Source organism: Epinephelus moara, chromosome 19 (assembly GCF_006386435.1).
Source record: "Epinephelus moara isolate mb chromosome 19, YSFRI_EMoa_1.0, whole genome shotgun sequence".
NCBI classification, from domain to species: Eukaryota; Metazoa; Chordata; class Actinopteri; order Perciformes; family Serranidae; genus Epinephelus; species Epinephelus moara.
Window position 1 is genome coordinate 6,978,997 of NC_065524.1, and position 21,694 is coordinate 7,000,690.

At 38.9% G+C, this 21,694-nt stretch overlaps 3 protein-coding genes across 4 annotated transcripts in view; 2 read left to right on the forward strand and 1 right to left on the reverse strand.

The window, feature by feature from the left end:
- Nucleotides 1-7,183, forward strand: part of piezo1 (piezo-type mechanosensitive ion channel component 1) — a 122,218-nt gene extending 115,035 nt beyond the window's left edge. For both annotated transcript variants that reach the window (XM_050071116.1, XM_050071117.1), the window contains exons 52-54: nt 627-816; nt 2,679-2,820; nt 2,946-7,183. In XM_050071116.1, the coding sequence (XP_049927073.1) occupies nt 627-816; nt 2,679-2,820; nt 2,946-3,074 (461 nt within the window). In that variant the 3' untranslated portion in view covers nt 3,075-7,183. The remainder of the gene's footprint in view (nt 1-626; nt 817-2,678; nt 2,821-2,945) is intronic.
- tk2 (thymidine kinase 2) overlaps nt 1-11,120 on the reverse strand; it is a 163,037-nt gene extending 151,917 nt beyond the window's left edge. Inside the window, exon 1 of the mRNA XM_050071129.1 lies at nt 11,116-11,120. The gene's annotated coding sequence lies outside the window, so the exon portion shown is untranslated. The remainder of the gene's footprint in view (nt 1-11,115) is intronic.
- Nucleotides 11,121-14,410: 3,290 nt separating this feature from the next.
- tm9sf2 (transmembrane 9 superfamily member 2) overlaps nt 14,411-21,694 on the forward strand; it is a 24,224-nt gene continuing 16,940 nt past the window's right edge. The window contains exons 1-4 of the mRNA XM_050071124.1: nt 14,411-14,653; nt 17,880-17,947; nt 18,792-18,885; nt 20,362-20,489. Coding sequence (XP_049927081.1) covers nt 14,537-14,653; nt 17,880-17,947; nt 18,792-18,885; nt 20,362-20,489 — 407 coding nt within the window. The 5' untranslated portion in view covers nt 14,411-14,536. The remainder of the gene's footprint in view (nt 14,654-17,879; nt 17,948-18,791; nt 18,886-20,361; nt 20,490-21,694) is intronic.

Sequence of the window (21,694 nt, forward strand, 5' to 3'; positions counted from 1 at the left end):
AAGCCTTTTGGCACGAAACTGTCACTGCGCCAAGCTGGATCTGTCGACACCTCCCCCTGCTGCGCCGCCACACCCATCTCAGCGCACCTCGGTCTGCCAAACTACCAAACTGAGCGCGCCTTGGGTTGCGCTGCTCGAAACTAGCTCTGCGCGGGGGTCGCCACCCTGCGCTGCGCCGGGAAACTAGAGCCCTTAGTGTCAACATTAAGTAGCGCTTTAGCAGCATATTATTTGCTCCACTGAGAAGGTGATTACCTGCAATCTTCCGTCCCTCCAGGACCCTGAGGCAGGCAGGAAAGACTGTGGTTGAACCTCCCCACCCACCCTACTACTCGGGACTGAATCCTTGTTTACTCCTGTCAGCCCAATCATCATGTGATCGCAGACTTTGAAAATACATGGGATATATGCAAATTTGGGTGCTTTGCATTTCATAGGAAGATGTACTAACAGTTTATGAGAACAGCCTGAGTGGGTAGCCCTGTTGTATCAAAATTCAAACCAAGTCAAGCCAAGCCAGCACATGTATATTGAAAATGGCTAACATTCTCAGACTGGATATCAGCACTAATGTTTGTCACTCAAACCTCAGAGTGTTTTAACACAGCTAATTGGTTGTCTTGTAGGTAATGAAGACGGTTACCTGAATATAACCCTGTCCCTGATGAGCGACAGATCACTGAACGGCAGTGGGAACCAGGAGTGGTGGGACATTGCCATTGCAGGCTGTGCCTCCTCCTCATGTGGGGTTCTACCCATGGTCATATTCAATGACAAAGTCAGTCCGCCCAGCTTGGGTTTCCTGGCTGGATATGGGTAAGGAACCCAGACTCACACTAAACATTTACATTGTTTGGATATATAGATTGTAATTATTTATGAAGTTCTAATGTTTTAAGGAGCCATTTAAAATAAGGTAAAGATGTGCCAAAATCAAGGACCAGAATTAGCTGTCTTTGGTTTCCAGCTGAGATCTAGGAATAACTACCAGAGCCACGTCCATGGATCAGAGCGGATGCACAGGCAGTCACAGGCAGTCAACAAATCTGCGATACATTTAGCACCTCGAAAGTCAGCAGCAAAATAATCAATACATAAACTAACAGGGAGCAACTTAAGGTTGTCAGGACATGACATAATGCTGCGTGCACATGGAATCAGGCGGATGGTAAATGGACAAAACCTTCTGGACAGCACGGGAAAATAAACAGTCCAACAGAATGGCAGGATGGTGAAAGGAAACGTGATGATATGATTTTGTTGGTTTTTTGATGCCATATTGTTTAAAAAAATAATAAAATAAAATAAAATATATTAAATGAAATATTTTTTTAGTTAATGTAATTTTTCTAGTGACGTCCAGATCACCCTTGTTTCTGCCTTGTGTGAGGGAGCTAAATACATTCGGTTGTAAAATCTGTCGTGGAGGACGGCAAAAAGTTAAAATATTTTTAACATTACTGGCAATGCTATCTACCGTTACCGTTGTCTGTATTTTCTGTCGGCTTCATCTAATACTATCAGGTTTTCCTTCTGCCGTCTCCTTGATTTCATGTGAACGCAGCATAACTGATGATGGAGTAAAATGCAGGTATGTAAATAAGCAGGAGACAAAAATAATCTAATTTTCTAAATTTCTTTTGTCAAAAAAAAAAAAATGTTGTTCACTTTGTCCTCAAAACTAAGATCTACATCTACAATAACACCAAGATTTCTAACAATGTGCTTAATGTTTTTTGACAGGCAGAACAACTTTTTAAATGAACAAGTACCATTAGTATGACCTGATATTTATCATCATCATCTTTTTAGGTACATATAAGTGGCCAGAGCCCTGCTATAAATAGTTCTGGTTTTGTTGAGGATATGTCACAGTGTAGATATTTTTAGGGGCGACACAACAGGAAAAAAAGCAAAAAAAAACAAAGAAAAAGAACCAATAGATATCACCATGAAAACAGGACAAAGCCAGGTACAAAATGCTTGTTTCATTGTGTTGACATAATAGATTCAAAGATTTTAGCTATCTATTTATATTATTCCATAAATCTGAAAATACTGTCAATAGGCATAAAACAAAATCAACTTTTGCCATGTTTTAGGAATAAAATGATCTATAAATCAGGCTATGAATGATACATGAACAAACCCCTGTGTAAAAACAGTTAGGATATACACAAGACAAAAAACAAGACACGATAGGTGAATATGGTAAAATGTAAACTAACAGATATCACCATGAAACTTCCCCAGTTGCTTGCTTATATTAAGACATTTTTTTGTTTTACAGGTTTTCTAAAAAACACCTATGGTGTGTCCCTTCTTAACTGATCAGCTGTCCTAATGTTCTAATCCATCCATCAGTGACTTCACAGTTTTGCAGAATGCCAAATTACATTAACAACAGTGCTGTGATGTTCACCACAGATGCTTTTCAAATATGCATTGCCACTACACTATCAAGTAATGGTTGCATTTGGGCAACAACAACAAAAAAACCTTTGTGTTTGTGGTTAGCGAAATAATTTATGCTTAAGATTAGGCTTTTGATATTTTCCATACTGTTCCCCTCTGCACATTAAACACCTTTAAACATAACAATTGTTAGTTGTTTTTTTTTAATGTTTCTCAAATATAAATATTCTTTTTTTCTTTTCTTTTTATTTCTCTCCTTCCAGGATCATGGGTCTGTATGTGTCCGTGGTCTTAGTCATTGGGAAGTTTGTGCGTGGCTTCTTCAGTGAGATCTCCCACTCCATCATGTTTGAGGAGCTGCCCTGTGTGGACCGCATCCTGAAGCTCTGCACAGACATCTTCCTGGTAAGTGTGTGCAGCATGTGCACAGTCAAACACATTTACTGTACTTATGTACACAGTTATTGCCATGTTGTCGGAAGTGTCCTGGAAATTCTCCTTCCACAAACTGATGTTTCTGTGTGATTCAGGTGCGTGAGACAGGAGAGTTGGAGCTGGAAGAGGAACTTTACTCCAAACTGATCTTCCTCTATCGATCTCCAGAGACTATGATCAAATGGACCAGGGACATGCACAGTCGAGACCAAGACAGATACTGACTGACTGACTGACTGATTACGTTTGGTTGCAATAGAACACAGTGATATCTGAAGCACACTGTCCAGGGGACAGCAAAATGTCCATTTCTTATCAGAGTGGACATTGCCAACAGAACAAGGAGACACGTGAAGGGAGATGTACACTAAAGACATACTGTATGAAACATTTCCTGTTGCTGGACGCCTGTTGCTGTTGCATCTTCACAGCTGCCTGAGCACTTTCATCAAACCACCTTACACTACAGACTATAGAGAGTGCAACTACAGTCCCACAGTGGGTGGGATGGATGGCAGTTTGATGTCTGGCCTGCAGGATTTGGACATTACGGCCTTGGAAGGCAAAATTAACGGTCAGATTGAGCTATGGTAATGGTCAGAGGTCAAAGGTCAAACACAAGAGACACTTTATTCCCGACTTCTGTGCATTTGAGCCACCCTGGTGGAGTGACTGTGTGGCTGAAACTGCTTGTAGGTCAAACTACCTGCAGTTACTGTATAAGTATGCTGATGATTCGAAAACAGGCCATGCTGTCAGACTCAGGAATGCTTTAAAATCATTCATTCTTGTAACAGTAATGTGCACAGCAGCCATGTTCGTTTGACTTTGCATCATGAACAGAGGTTTGACAAAACAAGTCTGATTTAAAGGGCTCATTTAGGGTTATACTTCCCGTCTCAGAGGAAGCCAAATTCTGAGTTTCAGTTCTCAGTCACCACAGAAAAAGGAATGGAAATGTACATGGCTTAAACACTAAACTTCCAAGTTGAAGAAAACATGTCACTGTTGTGTTGGCTGACAGAACTGGTGATCTTAAAACCTCTTGAAGAAACCAAAGACAAAACACAAGTAAAAGAAGACTAGGGGTCCAAGCAGATTTTTGAGCATTTGGATGTTTGTTTCTTTCTTAATTGAAACAAGAAACACTTTATTTTCTTTAAGTAATTCATCGTGATCATCACTACATGCTGATGCTCTGTTGAGGTATATAAATCTACTTTCAGAAACATTTAATGTAGATTATGACCTTCTGTGAAAACGTGTTTCATATGACTACATTTGTATTGATTTTTCTTTTTTCAAGATCTGTCTAGTAATTTATGCACAAATACTGCTACTATGTGAGAAGTGTCAAAACTTACCCTGGAAAATGCAAAGATTCAGACCCCGTGCAAGACGCAGGATTTGGACTCTTAACCTTTGCATTAAAGGACAATCACCTCACCACTCTGAGCAAATCAGCTCACCAGTGTTTATGTACAACCATGAAAATACCAAGGGACATGCCTAGAAGGTTTTGACAGACTGAATTATGAATTGAATGAAGTTCTGTTAACATGAGATGAATATGTAGCTTTTGTATTATTTTATACATATTGGATATTTGAGATTTGTCACAAGAGATGGGGAAGTTGAGTCTGGACTTGATAAAGTAGCAGAGGATATGGCATGTCAAGTTCACAACAGATGGGCAGAAACAGGAGGAAGCACACACTGTGGCTGCATTCAGCCCCGACAAAACATAGCAAAAGGTTTATTTAAACACAAACAGTGTTGAACACCCTTGGTGCTTCTTAAAGTCAAGAATGCTTCCAAGACTTTTTCCTAGCATTTGGTGAACGCACATTGGAACAGGCTAGCGAGTGCTCAGGTGTGTGTCATTAAAGAGGGCCCGCCTTCAATTTCGGCAAATCGTGGACAAAGACTTGTGAGTACTTCATGCCTGCTGAGGATACACATATGCATCCTTGAAAATTCTCTGAAGGAAGGACTCGGTGCTTGGTAGAATTTGAAGGATCCTTGACATTGGAACAGTCCTTTGGCGGGACTTGATGATAGCCTCCTTGAAATTTAGCCATTTAAGGATCCTTCCTTGACTTTGAGAAGCACCACCTGTTGTGTTTTGCAGGTGGACAGCCTTTTAATATTGCAGGGTTAAATTCAATTCAAAGGAGCTTTACTGGCATGGGAAACAAATGTTTAGATTGCCAAAGTATGTGCAATAAAAGCAAAAATTGTATGTACAGTAAGTAAAGATATACCAAAATTTGGTTTATGTACACATCGCTGCTGATTGGGTGACACTTCTGACACATCCACCAAATGAGAGAAAACATACCCTTTGCACACCGTTTCACACTTTGAAGAAACATGTTGTTTAACCTGGAAATCATAGCAAAATGATGCACAACATTTTCTGATTGAACATGTCCTTGGTGAGTTTCCTGACGACCTCTCCAACCCCGCCCACTGGCTGCAAGGCCAGGAAGCCAAACCAACTTCACAAACAGAAGGCAGAGAGAGGGACGTTACAAAACTTAAAAAGTCACAACAATTTAACTGTTGGAAATACAATTCAGAAAGAAATACACATTAACCTGCTTTTGTCAGGTGTATTGTCAAAGATTTACGTGAAAACTGTTTAAAAATGACTGTTGATGATATAGATAATGTTGTGCATGCATTACAACAAGTTGTTGAATATCACTGCAAGCTCACTGACATATCTGAACACCATTTAAAACAGTTGATATGAAGTGTCCAAAGAATGTTTGTGTCATTTTTGGTTTCATTTGAATGAAGACTTGTGGAGGTATAGACATTGATTGATTTTGCATATTCTGAAAAATACAGGGTGACAGACTTGTGAACTGAATATAGGTTGCAGTGAGACAAACTTTTGTCACAATTCAGGGGATGTGCTGAAAAAAAACCTGGCTCTGTAGGAGCACTGGACTGGACTGCACTTTTTGAAGTTTGGAATGTGAAATTTCTAGAAATTTGGATTAGTTGTAATGAGCAATGCCCACTTTAACAACATATCCTCATAGAAGGGTTTGTATGATACACTACGCAAATACACGCACAGTGGCTTGTATTATATCCGACAAATTAGCACCCACTAATGACATTACGTCCCTAATGTAAAGTTACATAATTAATGTAAAGTAACGGCAAGGTTTAGGAAAAGCCATGTGATTGGGTGGCTTTAGGTTTAGGCAAGTAAAGTTACTGTGGTCAGGTTAACGTAAAAAAAAAATGTTGACGACATACCTGAACATAACTAAAAGTTCACACAGTTCTGAACACCCCTCTGCAAGGGAAAGTCCTGTGTTTTGTGACCCATCCACCGCCCCAACCTGCCTCCTTACAGGCCACTCGTGACCACTTTCTTGTTAGCTCCAGTCAGTGGCAACGTGATCGTAGCCTTCCAAAATACGTGGGTTATGCACAAATTACTGGCTCATAATTACGGAGGATATATAGACCAATTTTAGTGGACGTCACAGTTACGTCACAGCAGCTGCGTGCACATACTGATGGCAGACAAACAGCAGACACTGAAGACAAACGGTTGAGATACCCAGAATAAAAATGTCTTCTTGTGTTGTTGGATATCATAACAGGAATACAAAAAAGATAACCTTCATCTTTATTGAAAACTGTCACTGAGGACACCGTTTAAAGCTAAACCTTTATGGCTGCTAGAATTTAATGTACACAAAAAAACTATATAATATTTACATATGCAATTCATAGAGCCCTACAGTTACAGCATGAAATAATATTTAGGCCTACATTCACATACACCTAGTGGCAGCAGTATTTACATTGTTCTAAAATGCATTAAAAAATGAAACGAAGTTATTACTAACTGAGCCATGAAGTGCAGTTTTCTGTCACTATATAGCTATTTGACTTGTTTATGTCTTATATAGCTTAGTTTTATGTTCTTGTCACTGGCTCAGCAACACGTCTGTCCTTAATAAACAGAAATCATTTGACAAATCTCGGTATTCTGGACATGACCACAAAGTACAAAACTGTATAAATTGAGAAGTTTGTATGTCTTGAGTTATTCTTTCATCTAGACGCTGGGTTTTTCCACAAGGTTCACGAAGATGTCTGGCCACTGTAAGCTTGGCATTGCTCAGGGTTAGTTGTAAGTCCAAGACCATAGACCAGGCCTATTCCATTAGCGGCCTGCGGGCCACATGCAGCCCAGAGGCAACCTCTGAGTGGCCCGGGCAGGGATTGGTACCAAGACCTGGTATTAAACGGCCCGAGTCAAATTTAATCAAGACTGTAATAAAAGTAAGCTCTGACGTTATTGGCTCTTATCATTACTTTCTAAAGTTTTGGTTTCATGTATCATCATACTGCAGCCTCTCTCCTGCTCTCTGCATGTTGGGGTGACCTCCTCACAACACACACACACACACACACACACACACACACACACAAACAAACAACAGAGTGAAGGCAGACATCAGAAGAGAGGCCGCAGTGCAGATGAAGGGAGTATAACCTTAAGATGACTGTAGTTGCCAACAACTACGCTTGTTACTGTAAGTGCTATAAAACCTCTGCCAGTAAAAAGTCAGTACTTTATCAATCCATGTGTTAAGCATGTGCAAAGCCATATTTCAATCTGCTCTGTCCACAGTCTCTCATTCACCGCTATTATGGTTTGCAATCGCGGTTTACACAAGCACATCCCGCTAGTGGGGCTAACTAAAATGAAAGCTGTCTGTAGTCTTAACACTTAATCTGAAAATGTAGCTGATGTAGCCGACCTGCAGACAGTGAGTGTCCTCAGTAGAGGAGGGACAGAGAACAGGATGAATGACTGATACTGATGTTTGTCTTCATGCTGAGATAACGTTACTTTTTTCACTCAGTATTGTGATGTCAGGAGGAATATTTATTTTATTGACATGTTAGATTTGTTTCCAGTGAGACATCATTGAGTTTATATAGTGACTTTGTTGTAAACATGACTGTTGCTGCCATGGACTGCATAAAGCTATATCCTATGTATCTAACCAAAAAGGAAAACATCAGGAAGTGAGGTGTGTGTATGTGTGTGTGTGTGTGTAGTTTTACAGTCTATGGTGTAGAAGGGAGATGCAGGTAGAGAGATAGTGTGTTATTAGTTACTGTTTATGACACTTACTATGCTTCTGTGCATTGATAGCTCTTTTTTATTCTGTTTCTGCATTATGTTGAGGAGGGCCATACAGATATAGATATAGATATATTTATAAATGCTAAAAAAAAAAAAAGTGGATAGGTTGCTTGGTGCTTAAAATGTGGCCCATCAACATTTTCTGGTTTAAAAATCCGGCCCAGTTGAATACATACATACAGTATGATCTACGTGTAGTAGAAAATAAAGTTTTGTCTCCAGTTAATTGGACGTAATTACTGCTGGACGCTCAGCAGAGGAGTGTGTGCTTGGCTTACATGAACTGAATTACTGATGTGGTGAAAGATAATTCATCATCATAAGTCTGTAAAAACTCACATTTGTCAAGCATGGATTTGTCTTATTGTCCCTGGCTGATACTTGTGGAGACGTCCCCATATGATTAATGTGGAAGTAACACTGAAAAACTTTTCAACTACCTAGCTAACACTGTCTGCTTATTAACTCCTTGATCATAACAGAATAATAGTAACTTTCACCACTGCTCATTTTATAGAGGACACCACTTTGTTTAGATTATTAAATGGATGATGGATCATACATGTTTGTTTCTACCTGTCAGCGATCAGTCATAGCTAGTGCGCTAGCAACATTAGCTACAAACACTAACATAAGCAAGCCTTTCATTTTCCCTGCCTGGATGCAAATGGGAACTGAGCTAAGCACACATTAAAGGCTATACGTTAACATAAACAAAGAACTTGTTTTATTGTGGTGGCACTTCTAAAGTGAAGAGTACTTGTTATGATCAAGGTGATAATAAGCAGACAGCGTTAGCTGGTGCTAGAAAGTTGGTAAGACGTACTTCCACATTAAATTATATAAAATTGGGATGTCTAAAAAAGATTGAGGTGCATTACTTTTCATAGGAAAACATACAAACTATTAATGAGAACAGCCTGACTTTGGGCAATCATGACAAATTAACTGCATTGACTGAGTCATGAACCTAGATCATGGTAACCGAACATGTTATTAATCCTGTAGCCAATTATGAGGTATGAACTGTTTATGACACCTCCTAGTGGTAGAATTTCCCAAGACTATGTAGCGAAACTCGGACCTAGTATCCCAACATGTGCACCAATTTTGGTTACAATTGCTCAAGCTAATTTTGATTTATGAGCATTTATGTAAGACACATTTAAAAATGTATAATTATAAAATGGACTGATGTATGAAAATTTCCTTGATAACTTCAGAGCAGCAATATCTGTAGATGATCCTGCCAAAGTTTGAGGATAATTGGATGGAAAACTTTTGAGGAGTTCTCAAACATTTAGAAAAAAGTGGGGACACAAAGTTGTAAATTTGACATTTTTAGAGAAGAACACCATTGGAGCAAAGATGAAGATGAATTAGGAGTTTAAAATGATTAAAGAATTTTTACTTTAAGCCAGGCCATTTTCAAGAGAAAACATAAACTTGATTGTTACAGTGTCACCTTAAAGTCAATAGGTGTCATTTTTTGTGCATGAGTGGTAGGTGGAGTCAGCAACTCATCTGCCAATTTTGGCAACTTTTGGTTTTATGGTTTTTGTTACACAAGCACTTTTAGCGGAGAAAAAGAAGAAGGAAGAAGAAAAAGAAGAAGAAGAACAAGAGGAAGAGGAAGAAGAATGGGAACAAAACAGGGCTCCAGCAGCAAGTGCTGCTGCTTGGACTGCTAAAAGAATCTTCACCTTCACAACTTGTTATATTAGCTGCAAATAGACAAAACATGACCAAATACAGAAACATGCTGCAAATAGACAAAACATGACCAAATACAGAAACATGCTGCATATAGAGGAAACTGCCAAATACAAAAATGTGCTGCAAGTAGCTCACATGAAAATAGACACTGTTTTCAGGGTTAGTAAACGTGATGGATACAGCTGTGACACACTTATTGTGTGAAGTTACTGAACTTAGCTATCCATCAGTAGTGTTGGAAAATTGGCTAAAATGTAGTTATGTTTTTTGTTGTTGTTTATTTTAGCATGGTGACTGCATGATCCCGATATTATTGCAGATGCTTGCTGCTTTTTGGTTATTTTGAGCCTTTTAGCACAGATCTGATGAAATACACACAATTAATTATGAAACAGGCTAACAGTATGTAAGCTGGATAAACTTACTTTCAAAAATGTCACCAAGTAATGTCCAAGGACAAAAATAAATTGCAAATGATTTAATTAATGGTGTAAACTAGTTCATGTACACATACTGTAACATTTTGGCAGATGCTATTTCCACCCAGGTTGACTCAAACCCCAGCCTCATGTATAAAAGTCCTATGTTTAATCCACTCACCACCACATCTTACTACCTCCATGGAGTGTGTTGCTCTTCATACTAGGTCATCTGACTTTCTGGCGGTACATTTGTGAGTTTTTCTTGTAAATTTATCGCTGAAATCTCAAAAAATATCAGATCTTGGCAAATACTCGCCACTACGTATATGTACCATTACGTTTATGAAGTTTGTATGCCCTCCAACAGAGTGGTGCAGGGATGACGTTAGTCAGTTAGAAGTTAGTGTTGCCCTGGTTCCCTTGTCTAAAAGCCAATGAGATTTTTCCCATGGATTTGGGATTATTGCAGAAAACAAACAGAAGTGCAAGCACCAGAACTAAAAGTTGATATTAGGCTATAAACAAACTACATCACAAACACATGACTTCGATGTCACCACTGCGACGGGACTGTGAAGCCGTGTTCGACATGATGATGCTCTGTTGTCTCATTTAAGACTCTTAAAGGCTTCAAAACACATAGGTGGGGTATTTCATGACATATTTTATGTCATAAAACAAAAAGTGAACATCTCTTAAGCTTGTGTTAACTAAAGACCTTATTTCAGGCATCTAACCAAAAATCCATTCAATAAAACCCATTGGCTTCAAGACAAAACTTGGTGTGCTAAAATGCTAACTCTTTTCTGGGTGTTAGGACTCTGTCTTGCACTGCACTTTTTTTTATTCAATGGCTTTTTAGCATGTGGGTGGGTATACTGTAAATGGACAGAAAAGAGGTGGATATATCCTATGTGGGTATACCCTCCACTACACCACTGCTTTCCGCCAATCAAGGCCCATATCAACTTTATTGGATTATCTAATCCAGGGGTTTTCAAATTTTTTATGCCCAAGGCACACCAAAGGGCAAGCCAAAATCTCAAGGCACACCTGTATTATATATCTGTGCGCAATAGCTTCTATAATAATAACATGTGTTATCATTGTTACCACACCATGATAAGGGTGATAACAGGTAGCTTTCGTGATACTGTCTATAGACAGGTATTTTTATCTTTTCTTTCAGTGGTAGATCGTCTGTGTCTGTGCTTTGTTGTAATTTGCGCCAAACAATAAAGCAATCCATTGTCCCACTCATGGTCTTCTCCTTTAAAATGTTATCATCCCTCACACTGACTGCTAATCAAGGCTTTTGATGTGTCACACTTAAATTTCCATGCAAGAACAGCCACCAAGTTCCCTGTGCAGGTTTTTTTTTTTTTTTTTTAAATCAAATTAAATTAAATTACATTTTTAAGATAGAGTTTGCCTCTTTATTAGGAAATGGGTGTACACAACATATTGATGCAGTAAATTAAAAATTAATTCATAACTTTTTGTATAGGCCCAGTTGAATATTGCAATAATAATGTGTGGTTATTACAAAAACCCACAGCACACCTGGACTGGCATCACAGCACGTCAGTGTGCTACAGCACAGCATTGGAGAACCACTGATCTAGTGATGTATTCCATTTCTGTGGCTTTTCTATGGGCCAATTGGAACTTTAATCTTCATGACGTCTGTGTAAAGACAAAGGATATCAAGCTTTTATTTTCGTAGCAAACATCTACGTGCATTGTTACTCTTGTCATGTCAGGACTTTTCAAGTTTGGAGGCTACAGTGCAGTGTGATATTTGCTCAGGCTAAAGTGAATTACACAAGAATGATTGTCCATGCAATGCAAGAGTCTGCCATTACATTTCGTGTCATATTCCAAATTCTTCAGTAGTTACAAGCAGCAAGATTCAACCCCCCATCCCGGTCCAAAGATTTTAATTTTTGGATTAGTCCCTTGGTAAACCTTTGACTTTAAATTATTTAAATTGTATTCAACAAATTATGTTTCAAATGCTAACTCCTATAGTAACTTTACTGGTATGGTATGGTTTTCTCATGTGAGCTATCTTATCTGCAGAGGGTTGGCTGACTGTCTGCTCCTTTTCAACAGTTCCCCTCCAAATGCATCCCAACATTTCACCACCACTCATCACTGACAGCTTTCCCTCTATATGTGCTACAGAGCACCTCTTCTATATATACATCATCTGTCTTAGAGGCTGTAATGGGAATTTTCAGATCCTCAGCTGGGATATGTCAGGTTATTGGTGTTGCTTAACCATTTGGCTAACATCAAACTCAGTATTTTTTATAATCTCATCATTCTGTTAGTAACGATTGGCTGTGTGATGTTTGGATTGATTCCTTGTCAGGAAATGGACCACACACCACAGATCGTTCTTTCATAGTGCTGGCATGAAGGTGCTATTTCCTGAACGTAATGACCAGTTTACCTTTTAAACTCCAGTTTCCTGTAATATGAAGCTTACACGGTGTTATACCCCATCTAGGGGTGACCAAGACACAGCATGAAACAAACCGCTATCTTCCCCAAGTCCAAAGCAGCCACAGAGATAAATCATTGAATGTGTCAACAATCTAGGTTATTTACAATTTCTGATCAACAAATTGGGATCCTTCAGAATTCAGGGTGGGCCAAGGCCAAAACACAAACCTAAACCTCTCTAAGCTTATTAAGCAAGCAATTTAGCAATCTAACTTGCAGAAAACAAAAGAAACCAAAATACCATCACTAACCTCCCTAACAGGAAAAAACTAGGTGAACAAAATAGTCAGCCCGTCCATGCTACCTCCAGCTGAACAAATCCATCACTATGGCAAATGATACCTTTAATCTGTGTGCGTGTTATTATGGCCGGTTGGAGGATGAGAATGATGCACCTTTCCACTGCCGTTGAGCTGATGCCATCTTGACTTTTTATGTAGAGAGCCATCATGCAACATGAGTCTCATACTTTCTATTGGAACTATGTTAAAGTGCATCGTCCCTACCAAATAAAATAAAGAAAAGAAGAAAATCAATGTGTACCAATCACCCGCCGGAGCTGCCAACCAGTAATCTCCTCGTCTGGGCACACACTTCTTTGCATACACAGACACCTTGCACACATTCACATTCACATTCCATTTCACTATACATTTCAGAGATATCCAGTTAATGCTCTTTTCATGTCACATGCTAAGTGGGAAACTTCTCAGTATAAAACATGAATGAGCAAATATTAATGGAATTTCTTGGTGGATTTAATCTTTAGATTTTGATGTTGTGGATATGATTTTTTTCCCCTGCAAGTTGATACCTGCAGCAGCAAACTCTTAAAGCCCCAATCAGCTTATCATGCACAGAAGAATTCAAAAACCTTGGTGTGATGGAATTCCACTGGGAAACAGTTTTGACAGAGCAGTTAAAGAACACCACCTTGTGGACAACAGTTGGATGTTATCTTTTCACGTCTGTTTAGAAGTCTCTGGTAAATAATGATGGAAAGTAAAAGGACAACAGATCAATTTGAGAGCACCTCATTCATCTTTGCCATAATGGCCCTGATGATCACAGCACTTTGAAAGATGTAAGTAACATTCTGAGAAAACCCCATATTTACATTGCACCATTCACAAGTGATGTGTTATGACCCAGATGCTCAGGATGAGACTGTATCACTCCCCTGCACTCTTGAAGTCAAGGGTGTAGGTTTCCTTTGAATATTGGGCAGGGGGGAGGTTGGGATCCTCCCCTCAAAAATTTGACACATACATACAAATGTTGGCTGGGGCTCATGCATGGAGCATATAATAACATGAACATAGCATGTCATTCACTTTCAAACATTCCAATTTCCGCACGTCTGTTGGTCATTTGGACATAGGCTACATTATTTACTCACCTCCTTATAACATTATTATCTGGATAATGCAGTCTGAACAAAATTAATTACTGAGATTAATTCTTGTGCACAAATTTCACAAGAAATGTCATTGTCAGAGGAAGAAAAACATAGGCCTATATCTCATTTACATCAATTCCAAAAATGAATTAAATTGATTTTAAAATGTTATAATTATAGAATTGATTGTTGTTGTTGTTTTTGCTGTTGTTGTAGCTGCTTATTATTTTTATTTTTATTATATTATATTAAGATGAAGAATAGTTGTGATCCATGATCCCACAATTCTCCGCTTCACTTAGCAGGACTTCCGGCATGTGACGTGTCCGCCTGCTGCAGAACCGGATGCTGGTGGCTGTCCAGTGTGGATGTCGGATGCGGTGTAAGCTGCCAAGAGGAGCGAGTTAACAGCCTAACCTTTTGAGCAGAAGACTGGCCGGTGTGGAGATGTTGCGGTGGCTGCTTGGAGCTGCGCTGCTGGCTCGAGCGGCCGGCTTCTACCTCCCGGGTCTGGCGCCCGTGAGCTTCTGTGAGCCCGGAAAAGACCAAGTTCCAGACTGCAAGGTAAACATAAGATGTCACATCACCTGTGTAGCTGCCAGATGTTACAACAAAGACAACTCAATAACCATTTTAGAGTGAACCCACTAATTAAATAGACAAGGCGTATTTGAATGCTGTCGGTGAGTCAGTTCTCTATAAACACCTGCCTGTTATGTATGTGTGTTTGCTAACGTTAGCAAAACAAACAGCACAGCTACGTGAACAGAGGCTATGATAACTAACCTTGATAGCAGCTAGCTGTAACGTTATAGCTAGCAATAAATAACCCTACCTCAGAGTAACTCCGTTAGTCCGGACATTACACTTATAACAAATACGGAGCCCCTAGTGCCCCGAAAGTTGATATTTTAGCAACCTATAACCACTGGTTCTTTTAGCAACGTATACGCATAACATACTTAGATCTCAGGTCCCTATATTCCTCAACTCAATATTCTCCTAAAGAGATAATTCAGTCTTTTTGAAATGTTTTTTTTTTTTTTTTTTTTAGGTAATTATCTCAAGACAGTACATTACACATACAGTAGATGTCTGTCGGCACACCCCCAGTTTGGAGAAGGAGGCTGGAGTCTGACATGGAGGCTAAGCAATGTAACTTACTGCTGTGAATAGGAGTCAGCAACAAAACATATGTTAGCCATCTAAGAAAAGCAATATCAGTCAATGTGTACACTCTGTTGAGAATAGTTTCACTGCTTTACTTTACTGTCAGAAAGTGGGGAAAAATTAAGTCGGTATCGCTCTCTTCAAAGCCAGACTCCATCAAAAATAGTAGTTTAACATTGCTGAACACAGGATCCTCTGGTCTACCACTGCCTCCAACAGTTATTTTGTTTGTGTTCTGGTGTGACTTCAGCGTTTGAACGAGTTAGTTCAGATTCAGCAAAGTCCACTATAACACAATTTGGGTAACTGATCAAAGTGGCTTTAGACCAACAGGTCCCGTGTGAGCGTGTTAAAATTACTGTTTTTGTCAATGGAGGCTGGTGGTTTTAAGAACAGTGTAGATGGGGAACTGAAGTTGTACACGGCTTTCCCTTTGGATGAGGTCTCTGACGAAAAAGTAAAGCGGTGAAAATACTCCTAGTATAGCATCAGTATCCTGATACTGATTTTTTAAGGTGGATTTTTTTTTAGATGGCTAAAACACATTTTGATGTTGACCCCCATCCACAGCAGTACATTGCTTAGCTTCCGTATCAGACTCTAGCCTGCTTCTCAAAACTGGGGGTGTGCCGACAGTCATCTACTGAACACACTGCCTGTGGATAAGTATCCCATACAACCCCACTTCAAAAATTCCGAACTATCCCTTTAGGATGACTCATTAAGGAGACCCCTCAAAGGGTTTTATATTCTCAGCTATGATTTTCCACATGTTTAATGTTCAGTGTACGTTTCTCTGGGTCGATATGTTAAATCACCCACCTCCAGCTTATAGCCTACTGATCAAATTTGTGGGCTAGACAGTTTTTTAGACAATGATGTCTCCACAGGCTGAACAGATTTTTACCATTCAGACTGCATTTAAAATGTCCATATACCTTCATTCTTTTGCAATTTGAACTCTAAAGCTAGCCTTTACTAGTCCCCTCTAATGTTAGTTCATATCAAGAGACATATGACCCTAGGAACACAGGAATGACCCCGCTAAATTTCTGTAAAGTGATATTGTTTGTCTTGTGCAAACAAGTTAATTGTCTTCTATATACAAGACAATAACCTGTGCGTACAAAATAAAAAGTCACCAATCAAGACTTCGTGTGCTCTGTAATGAATGATTTAAACAGACTGGATTATAATATTTTAAGACTTTATTTAATTGAGTTTTCATACAAGAAACTTTAAGAACCTTAAACCTTAACACCCTGTCTCATTTATATTATCACCCTACCCAATTAAATACTTTATAGTTGTGTTACCTATTAAAAAGATTTGTAAACTCATTTACACTTCAAAGTACTTATTGTGAAATATTGAACTTCATGTTATTGCACAACCTCCAAAACTGAACAGTTTACCCACCATCAGTGATAGACTGCACTGATGGTGTAACCATCATATATGCCAGTGACTATTAGTTGAGATGGTCACTGGCCTCCAGCCCTTTTTAAAACCTGCACAAAGCCTAAATGTTCATATAACAAGCCTGAGTTTAAGCCACTTAGACTGATAAGAAAATACACATTTTGTATACTAAATATTCCCAACTTTGCTTATAGCTATAATCACACTTTGAAAGACAAACTACTAACGTGTTAGATTGAGCTCCACTAGTAAACTAAAGGCACATCATATACAAGTCAATAGGCTTTACATTCAGCCACAGTACATTAGTAACTCGGAACGGAATTTTGGAGTCTCGGTCGATAAAGGCGATACAGTGCCCTCTTGGTGCTCTGTCTGTGTAACGTTTAACCAGCTCAACATATTTGTAAGCAGTTTGGGAGTAAGGGGGTAGATGGACCAGTACCATGGGAATATTTGAGAATCTTCATATTATTCACAGGTCTTACGCTGAGCAGCCAGCCAGTCACAGTAACAATAGTGACAGCTTGAGAAGATGTGCAAAAGTATAGTCAGAGCTTGGTCCAGTTTGTCATTTGTCAAGCAGTAGTTATACATACATATAGAGAAACAAAAATACTTTTTGTCTCCCAGGGATTATCTCTGTCCATCCCAAACACATTTTCTGTCAGCCGTGGGATGCTGGGATGCCGTTAGTCTTACTTCTTTAGGGTGATGCTGTAATAGTGGCATAAAATGAACAGAGGGAGATAATTAAATCTTCAATCTTTTCTGATACTCCATGATTTAGTTTTCCTTTGCGTCCACTGCCTTTGTAATGTAGAAGGAGCTTGAATTTTTGTGCCACATGAAACTCCTTGGAGACCCAGTGCATTTACAGGGGGCCTGTGGCATGAATATTGTCTAGAAAAAGCATTTAATCCCTTGCACTTTGTCATGATTTTTTTTTATTTATCCAAATTAAAAACAGACAAACAAACACAATTCCTTACTTATTTGGAGTATCCAGATCATTGTCTCTGGCAAAGACACACTGTTGTTGACGTTTTAAAATGTCGTTTCAGTGTCATCACCAAAAGACTTCAAAATGAAAACCAACCAATCAAGAGTTAATGTCTAACAACAAGAAAATGAAAACCTGATAGGAGCGTTCCTGCTGTCTTCCTAATATGTGTTTCTCTGCTTTGTTTTCTTCTAGTCAATCATTGAGCTGTTTGTGAACAGGCTGGATTCAGTGGAGTCTGTTCTTCCTTATGAATATACTGCGTAAGTGCCAATGCATAACACTGTAGCACTGTGTTATTTCTTTGAAGGATTTTTTTTCATTTAATCCCTTTCTGACTTATTCCCTCAGGCTGCACAGCATGCCTCACTGTGCTTTGTTATTGACCAAATTCATCTAAGAATTGTTGTTGTTGCAGTTTAAAGCTGAAGTTGATTGTGGGATAAATATTGAATCAATCTATCCATTTAATGCAAAATCTGCAACAGAGAGCAGCATCCGTCATGCTATAATAAGTTGATAACTTTTTTTTTTTATTCATACCAGATTTAATGTTAACCAGATATAATTTATTCTGGTTATGAAAATCATTATTTTGCATGATTGGATGTGAATGAGACCCTGGCCATTCCTTAAATAAAATGTAAAAACCCCAAACACCACACACACGCACACATAAAGAAAGCATTTCAGACTCAAACACAGATCTGTTTTTCATGTTAAATTGTAGTATGTTTAGTTACATGTATATGTATTATTGTTCTATTCTTAAACTGGTAATTGGATAGTGAAACATTCCTACTTATCATATAGTGATGTCAGAATGGGTTTTCATTTAATAACAGTTGCTGGAAAGTGTTGAAAACATGAAATCATGATTAAAAGTTTGAGCCCATGAACAACGGCGCAGCAGTAGTTGTTTTGTTTCATTAAGTGGGGTCTAATTTCACACAGAATTCAGCAGAGAGTGTCTTCTCTCCATCATCTGGAAACTGTTGGCTGAGATACCAAGTTACTAATTGCAGTATTCGATGGGGAATTGAGGTGTTGTGCAGTGTTGTGTATTCTGCCCCAAACACTTTGGACAGTTGTGTCCTGTTTGTGCAGGTTTGACTTCTGCTCAGAGAAAACAATGAAACGTCCTTCAGAGAATCTGGGCCAGGTTCTTTTTGGAGAGAGGATTGAACCCTCACCATACAAGGTAACACACATTTTCAGCAACTCTCACTCACGCAAACGCATTCACATTAACAAACATTGAAACACTGACTCAGTCACACTGTTGAGGTGAAATTGTATTGTCTGTGCAGGGTCTGTTAGAATGAATTCTTTCAGTGGCTGTGTTTGCAAACACAAATAGACACAAATTGCAGTTGTTCGCAAATGCAACCTCATATTTAGGCCAGGTAGAGAAAAGTAGATTCAAGGAAAAAAAAGCAGAGTAGAAGCAGAGCTGCACAAAACTGTCTGCATACTTCCAAAGAGACATGTCACATTGTCAAATAAGTTCCAGAAACAGTTCTCATAGAAATCAAAATAAATTACACATAGAAAATATTTGTAATATCTGAAAAAGTGGTTAATCCTGCATTATATGACAAACCTGTACAAGATTCAGTAGACTTCCATGTCCAACATGTCATGTTAACTATTTCCAGGGCTCCAGAGTTTTTGCCTTTTTTTATGGTGAAGATAGATCACCAAAGTCCCTACCAAAGGGATTGTGTTTGTCTTTGACACTTGCACTACTGTCTGTTCAAAATAAATACATGCACATAATAACAATAGTAGATTTGTTACAGAGCACAGAGCATTGATAAAAGATGAACCAGTGGAAGAGATGGAACAGAGCGGAAACATATCTGGCATGTGTTAAGCAGTTGGGCAGCTGGGTGCATCACATGCTGTGGATGGAGTTGGATGAAGTTGTTTACAGTTGAGAGAGCCACTAAATAAATAGGTTAAATGGGAGTGTAACTGTTATTATGCTTGGGCCATAATTATATTAACAAAAAGAGTATGATGTTTCCTATTAGGCTTGGGCAGTATCTATTTTGCATCTCTTCATACCCATGTGGAATTTCACTGGGGTATGTGGTATATGACAGTATTTGTGTGTGGCACCCCCCATCGATCAGTGACTGCACTACGTTGCTCAAGCTTTCTTGCCATTTTAACTCTCATAAAAAACAAAATGAACTCACAAAATGTCAGCAATTAACCCTTCATTCTCCAGATTGGATGTGAAAATGAGCTGTTTCCCCTGCGGTCTCTATGCTTTTGCAGGCACAACACAGGCCAGCTGTTTTCAGTCTTGATATGTTATCCCCACCACTTGCAGTCAGCTCAGATGCCTCTTCAACCAGAATGACCTCTGGTGACATGTGCTGTGCACTAAATGCAAAACATTCTCATTACAGCCTCTCCAGTATGAGGTTATTAGAAAAATGAGCGTCTGTATTTTTGACTGTATTGAAAATCATACCATAGAGATTTCTAAATACCCTTGTATTTTGTAATACCATGATACCACCCAAGCCTATTTCCCATTATGAGTAGATTATTAGTAAGCTTATAAACATGGCACTACTGTTGTCTTCATTGTACAGTAGAGGATGATGAACCCAGTTGTTACAGTGCCATAGCACAAACATACTAACTGTGTCCTGTGTGTCAGTTTGAGTTTAAGAAACCTGCGGTGTGTCAGAAGGTCTGCACCAGAACCTACGACACCAACAACCCATCAGACAAAGCCAAACTGAACTTCCTCAAGAAAGCCATGTTACTCAACTACCAGCATCACTGGTATGTATGATTCACTGAAAGAAAAGAAAATGAAAGAAAATGCAACCAGATGCTCAGTGTGATGTGGAAAACTTGTACGTCTAGTCGATCTTCACTTAGATGAGTAATAAAACAAACTCACTGAGCCTCAGTTGTTTTTATATTAATATATTTTAATTACAAAAGAAAAATCTGACGTCAGAGAAGATCTGGGTACAGCCTGTTTGTATGGACATAGTCACACCAAAAACTTGAATATATACATATAGAATTGTGTGTAGTCATGTTACCTGGGAGGAAGCAATACTACATCTGGCTTCAAAGTCACTTTATGTGGAGCAGCTTAAGTTTGAAAGTCAACATTATTTTATGCAAAGCCCAAAACAATGCAAATATTCTCCCAACTCTCAGGGAGGCAACAATTACAGTTTCGGAGCAAGTGAAAATGTTCACAGGAAGTGTGAATTGGCTCAGTTGTCTGCAGAACTAACAAGCATTCAGTGTCAGAAATGGAATGTAAACAACCCAAGGGAGTAGTAATGGATGTGTAGTGTTCCTGTGTTTGTGTGTTATCAGCTAGTCTGCACGATAAGTTCCAGATCACATGGTTAAGCATGAGACACAGTCATGGGAATATAAGGGGCATAGTATGAGTTGGTAAACAATTCATTAGACAAGGTACTTGTACTGCAACAGCACAGCCCTCTGGATTAAAGTAGATTGAAGCTGACCAGGACGTATGCTAGCTCAAGAAAGATGCAAGATGCAGCCAAAGCTGTCCCTGTTTTAGCCCAGAATTGAAAATCGCACAATTTGAACAAAGATGACAACAGATCAGGGGCCAAAAGTATGCAATAACTTTTCCAACTAAGCTGCTTGAAATAATTTTCCATCAAGAAACCGTCAAGAATATAGAAAGTCACAGCAATGAAAGCCTACATGAAAAGCTCACTGGATAATTTAAAGAAACTAGAATGCATTGCTCAGTGGAATGAGATTTGATATCAGCATTTGATGCAGGCTCGATCAATAGAATTCCAACAACAACCACAATTATAGCTGCTGAATAGCAATGGTCGGGGCCGGGCAATTTTAGGCAAAATTAGGCAATTCTGAGCAACACACACACTAAAACAAAGCATATCACAACATAGAAGTTACATCATATAATTATGGCATGCCCTTCAAATTGTGGATGAGTGGCTGAAGTGATCAGACTCATAATA